This window comes from Lindgomyces ingoldianus (genome assembly GCF_010093535.1).
Source record: "Lindgomyces ingoldianus strain ATCC 200398 unplaced genomic scaffold BDR25scaffold_35, whole genome shotgun sequence".
NCBI lineage: Eukaryota > Fungi > Ascomycota > Dothideomycetes > Pleosporales > Lindgomycetaceae > Lindgomyces > Lindgomyces ingoldianus.
The window spans coordinates 143356-149003 of NW_022985196.1; the positions used below are offsets into that span (position 1 = coordinate 143356).

Here is a 5648-nt window from a genome sequence, read left to right on the forward strand (position 1 = left end):
CTACTATTTAAGTCCTAGTTTATGTCTAAATTAAGTAGGTAAAGGTTCTTTAAAGGCTTTTTTTTTTTTAAGTTTAAGTAGTTATTAAATTATTTTATATAGCCTATCTTAGTAAAAGGCCTAGCTTATTAGCCTTACTTAAGTAGTTTTTTTTTAAGTTATTAAAAAGTAAGTCTAGAGACTTTCTATATTAAGTGCTATTTAGGTGTTGTTTAGGTGTAAGTATAAGCATATATTTTAGCATTAAAAAAAGTTAAAGTTTAAAACTTACTTTTAGTAATTAAAAGTAACTTTATGCTAATATAGCTATAGTTATTTTAAAATTAGGTTATAACATCTTATGTTTATTACATAGAGTTTAATCTACTTTTTATAGTATTAGTAAGTAATTATAATAGTTATAGTATAAAAGATAAAACTTTTTTTAAGTTATTTTTTATTAAATCTAGTTAAGTAAATTATTTAAGTAAGTAGTGTTAATTAAAGATTTAGTTTACACACTAGTTTTTTATTAATGTAACCTATACTGTTTACTTTTAAGTTAATAAAAGCTTATATTAGAGCTAATATAGTTTTTTATTATAAACATACAGAAATATTAACTTAGTACTTTTAGTTATTAGTAGAGGACTTAGCTTATAGGTTAGCAGAGATTTAGTGTTAAATTAGTTCTAAAAGGTAACTTAGCCCTAAGATAAGCCTTTTTATAGGCTTCTACTGCTATAGCTGCAGCTATATTAAAAGTAGTAAAAAAGATTAAAGCTTAAACATAAGTTAAAGCTTTTATAAAAATAAGATTAAAATAGTAAAAATTTTTAATAAATGCTAGCAGCGCTACTTGCATAGACTTAAAAAAAAAAATAAAGCAGTTTTAAAAGATATAACTATGCTTACTATACTTAAAGTATTAACTTTTTTTTTTATAATTTTTACACTTTTTAAAACTAACTAGAGCATAATTTAAATTAATTTTTATTACATTAAAGTTCTTATTTGCAACTGCGCTAGTTTAGGGGCGTATTAGGGCTTATATAGGGAGAAACCTTATGTTATTATTATAGGTAGCAATTAAGTTTACATACACATTAAGGTTGTTTAGAAGGGGTTCTTCTACTATAGCGTGTTACAGTTTAGTTAAAAAAGAGTTATATAAAGCTATAATTAGACCTATCTTATTTAGGCCTATATTAAATGCAAGTTAGTAGAACTTAGTAAAGTGTAAAGTAAAGCTTTTTTTTTTATTATAAAGTGTTTAGGTAACTTAGAGCTGTTAACTTTTTATTTAAGTTTTTATAAGTTACTTATAAAAACTTTATAAATTAATTTAAGTTAATAATATTTTTATTTATTAGTAAGTTAATTAAGGCTGTTATGTTATAGTTAAGTTAAAAGTAAGCATATAGTAACTAAAAGTGTTTAAAGAGAAATTAGTTTATATTTTCTTTAAGTTTATATTAAAGCTTATATAGAAAGGAAAGTAGGTCTTTTTATTTTCTATTAAATAGTAGAGGATTAGAGAGTTAGTTAGATTTTATTACTAAGTTAAAAAAGTTATAAGTTATAGGCAGCGTTAGATAAGAGAGAGTTAAGCCACCTCTAGACTTCTAAGTAAGCTTTAAGGCTAGTAAGTTCTTAGTTCCTACTACTATAATAAAAGTTAAGGTAGAAATAAACTACTTAATAACATAAAGCTGTTTTTTAAAGTCCTTTTAAAAAGCTTTTAAGTTTATAATGTAGTAGCTTTCTTATAAAGTAAGCGCTTTTTAAAAGGCTTTTTAGCTTACTTTAATAGCTTAAAGTTATATAAGTACTAAGCTTATTAAATTAGATTTAAAGGCTATTCTTAGCTAAAGTTTTAATACAACATAATGTTATAATTATGTATAAGTAAGGTTATAAAGCTTTATAGAGGTCTAGTTTAATTACTATGTAAGGTATTATAGTAAGTATAAGATGTTATATAAGGAATAAAAAAGTTTAGAAAGAAATTAGTAATTAAATACTTAGCTTAAAAGTTTAAGCACTTTAGGTATAAATTAAGCCTGTTTTAGGTTTAGTTAGTGTTAAAGCAGTTTATGCTTAAGTTTATGTCTGTGTTGTGTTGTGTTTATGTTAGACGTGCACTAATAATACTCTAGTACGCGTCTAATACGGTTATGTCTGGGATCCGGGGAGGATACCGTGACATACTGCTACTATTCCTCTTACACTTATGTTACCCTCTCTAACCCTTAGCATCTAAACTACTAGCCTCTACTCTAAAAGCTAGAACATTAAGCCTAAAAACTATGCTGCCCTACTATAGCTTGCTACATTAATTATCGCCTGTCCTCTCTGTCTACAACCTAGAACTCTAGTTCTAGAGCAACTAGAACTCTTTTTAAAACCTACACTATTGTTACTTATTATAAACAAGGCCTACTGCTGCTGTTGCACAGCTGCTGCACGCAATTGCAGAACTCCTAGGATCTTGCAACTTTAAGAATAATCTTACACTATACTAACACTTGTACGCTAGCAGGTTCTGCTTTATTTGCTAACAAAGGGACACTAAACTGTAAGGCCGGGATGGCGCTTACGTGTAAGGCCGAGATGGTGCTTACGTACGACGGGTATATATACTATTCTGTACGCAATAATTAACGTTGGTTGATTATTCGCACCTTTTTGGTTGTATTGGCGTAGTGGTACAGAGCTCCGTCCTTACATAAACACTTAGAGGAGAGAGCCTTAAGAATACTTGCTACTTACTAAATACAAGAGGTATAGGAGAGTTTGCTAGGAAAATACAGAGAGATAGATATTTTACATGTATGGGCTATTAGGAGGTATGCTATTACTAAGGAATTGCTTATGTAATAAACTACTAGTGCCCTCTAGGCTAGAGCCGGGCGTAATAAAGACATCCATCCATCCATCCGCCGTATGTAGCTCTGCTTCAGTATCATGTATTAAAACACCAATAAAACTCTATGGCCTCCCTGCTGTGTGATCAAGGTGTTCGCCTACTTCTCAAGATATACTGTGTAAGCACACAGTCTAGCGCCGCTACCGACCCCATCCGGCCAATCAAAGCACTCGGTTAGAACATGAGGCAGCCGACGAGGCTCTCCCCGCCACGTCGTGCCTATCGTGCAGAATAGACGACCCAACATGCACACACTTGTTGTTTCTTCCCATCCGCCTGGGTTCGCGTAATCGCAATGGCGGAGGCTCTTGGGCTTGCCGCAAGCATCATCACTGTTGTTGATCTGTTCGTTAAGGTCGGCGTGCTGTGTTCTGTATATTGCGCCGATCTTAAGACGGCCCGGCGCGACGCTCGATATATCCTCAACGAGGCCGACAAGTTCACCGCGACCCTTAAAGACATCGAACGACTCCTCGCCGGCCCGAATGGCGCGAAAATTGAAGCTTCTCAGAACGTGCGCTCCGGCGTCGCGGATTGCCGACTGCAGCTGGACGACCTGGCCACCAAGCTCGAACAGGGAACAAGGTGGAAGAGGATAACATGGCCACTAAAGAAGGAAGAGGTGGCTGGTATAGTTAAGAAGCTAGAGCAATATAGGGCCGCTATTTCTTTGGACCTACAGGTCAATCAAATGTACGTAGCCTCCTCCTTACTTGAGCTACTACTAAAGAATTCTCAGAGCATTGCTTCGCAACGTTCATCAGGAGACTATCCTGGCAAAGCTGCGCACCGTAGAAGGAGCGACCTTTGATTCTCACACCGACGCCAACAATGCCAGGTGCCATCCCGGAACCCGGGTTGACATCCTACAGCAGATATTAGCATGGGGGGCCTCGCATGACAGCAAGTGTATTTTCTGGCTAAACGGTATGGCTGGTACTGGCAAGTCTACAATCTCTCGAACTATAGCCCAATCATTCGACGAGAAGGGGATCCTCGGCGCCAGCTTCTTCTTTAAACGGGGTGAAGGAGACCGCAGTCGCACGGCATTCTTCTTCACTACGATAATTGCGCAGCTTGTCCACAAGCTGCCGTCCTTAGCCCCACACGTCCGCGCTGCAATCGAGGCCAATCTTGCCATTAATGAAAAATCAGCAAAGGACCAGTTCGACAAGCTCATTGCAGACCCGATCAGAAAGCTACCCAAGCATTCGCAACCGTTAGCAATGGTTATAGTTGTTGACGCACTCGATGAGTGCGACACCCTTGAGCACATAAGGCTTGTCATTCAGCTTCTGTCCCAAGCGAAATACTTCACATCTATCCGCCTGAGATTCTTCCTCACCAGCAGGCCCGAGCTGCCTATCCGACTCGGCTTTAAGGATATTAGCGGCAAGTACGAAGATCTAGTTCTCCACCAGATCTCTATGCCCGTTATAGAGCATGACATTAAAGCATTCCTTCAGCATGAACTTTCTAAGATTCGACAGGATTACAACAAGTCTGTCAAATCAAACCGGCAGCTGCCTTTTAATTGGCCAGGAACAGAGTACATCCAAAAGCTAGTTGACATGGCTATCCCTTTGTTCATCTTCGCCGCAACTGTCTGCCGCTTTATTCAAGACCGAAGGCTTGGTGGCCCAAAGGAACAGCTAGCGAGAATCCTAGAACACCAGAACAGCCAGAAGTCTAACCTAGACGCGACCTACCTCACTGTGCTAGATCACTTGTTAGTAGGGCTGCGCGAATCACAGAAGCAAGAAGTAGCAGAAAGGTTCAGGCAAGTTGTCGGCTCTATTGTTATTCTCGCCAGCCCTCTTTCGACGCATTCGCTCGCCCGCCTCCTTAGGGTTTCCCTTGATACTATTGAAGATCAACTAGACCTGCTCCATTCTGTTTTAAGCATTCCTCCAGATCTAAATGCTCCCGTACAGCTACTCCACTTATCCTTCCGTGACTTCCTTGTTGATCCTGAGAAGGGTAGGGAACAGGAGAAATACCCGTTCTGGGTCGACGAACGACAAACTCATGAGCTACTAGCCGCCCAGTGCCTAAAGCTGCTATTAACAGGCGATACACTCAAAAGAGACGTGTGCAACCTGCGACTTCCCAAGACGCGCCGATCCGAGATCGACCAGCAGACTATCGATGCCTGCCTGCCGCCCGAGGTCCAGTACGCCTGTCGGTATTGGGTCTATCACTGGAAGGAAAGCAAGTGTCTAATACGGGATGACAACCTCGTCGACTGCTTTTTAACGCACCATCTCCTACACTGGCTTGAGGCTATGAGCCTTTTAGGTTGGGTCTTAGAAAGTATTAGCATGGTGAATGACCTGTTAGGTCTGCTTGATGTATGTGCGTTTCCGGTTAGTCTGTCTCGTAATATTAATTTGCTTCCGCCTAGCCGGAAGATAGTAGTCGAGTCTCAGTGTTTCTTCGCGACACCCGTCGAGTTATCCTGAGCCATTGCTCTATTATAGACGAATCGCCACTTCAAGTCTACTGTTCGGCTGTCGTGTTTGCGCCGGAACAGAGTGTCGTCAGGAAGACATTTCGGAATCATTTTCCGGCATGGCTTTCTCTACCACCGCAGGTGGATTCGGCCTGGCATGCGTGCCTGTCAACGCTCGAGGGCCATAGCGATTGGGTCACCTCAGTAGTCTTCTCGCCTGACTCGGCCCGGCTGGCGTCGGGGTCATATGACAACACAGTCAAGATCTGGGATGCGAGCAGCGGCGAG

General features: G+C 39.2%; 1 protein-coding gene across 1 annotated transcript in view; it reads left to right on the forward strand.

Moving 5' to 3' along the window:
• The first annotated feature begins 3109 nt into the window (after positions 1 to 3109).
• BDR25DRAFT_269130 (uncharacterized protein) overlaps positions 3110 to 5648 on the forward strand; it is a 3683-nt gene continuing 1144 nt past the window's right edge. Inside the window, exons 1-3 of the mRNA XM_033687147.1 lie at positions 3110 to 3601; positions 3648 to 5259; positions 5313 to 5648. Coding sequence (XP_033542898.1) covers positions 3204 to 3601; positions 3648 to 5259; positions 5313 to 5648 — 2346 coding nt within the window. The 5' untranslated portion in view covers positions 3110 to 3203. The remainder of the gene's footprint in view (positions 3602 to 3647; positions 5260 to 5312) is intronic.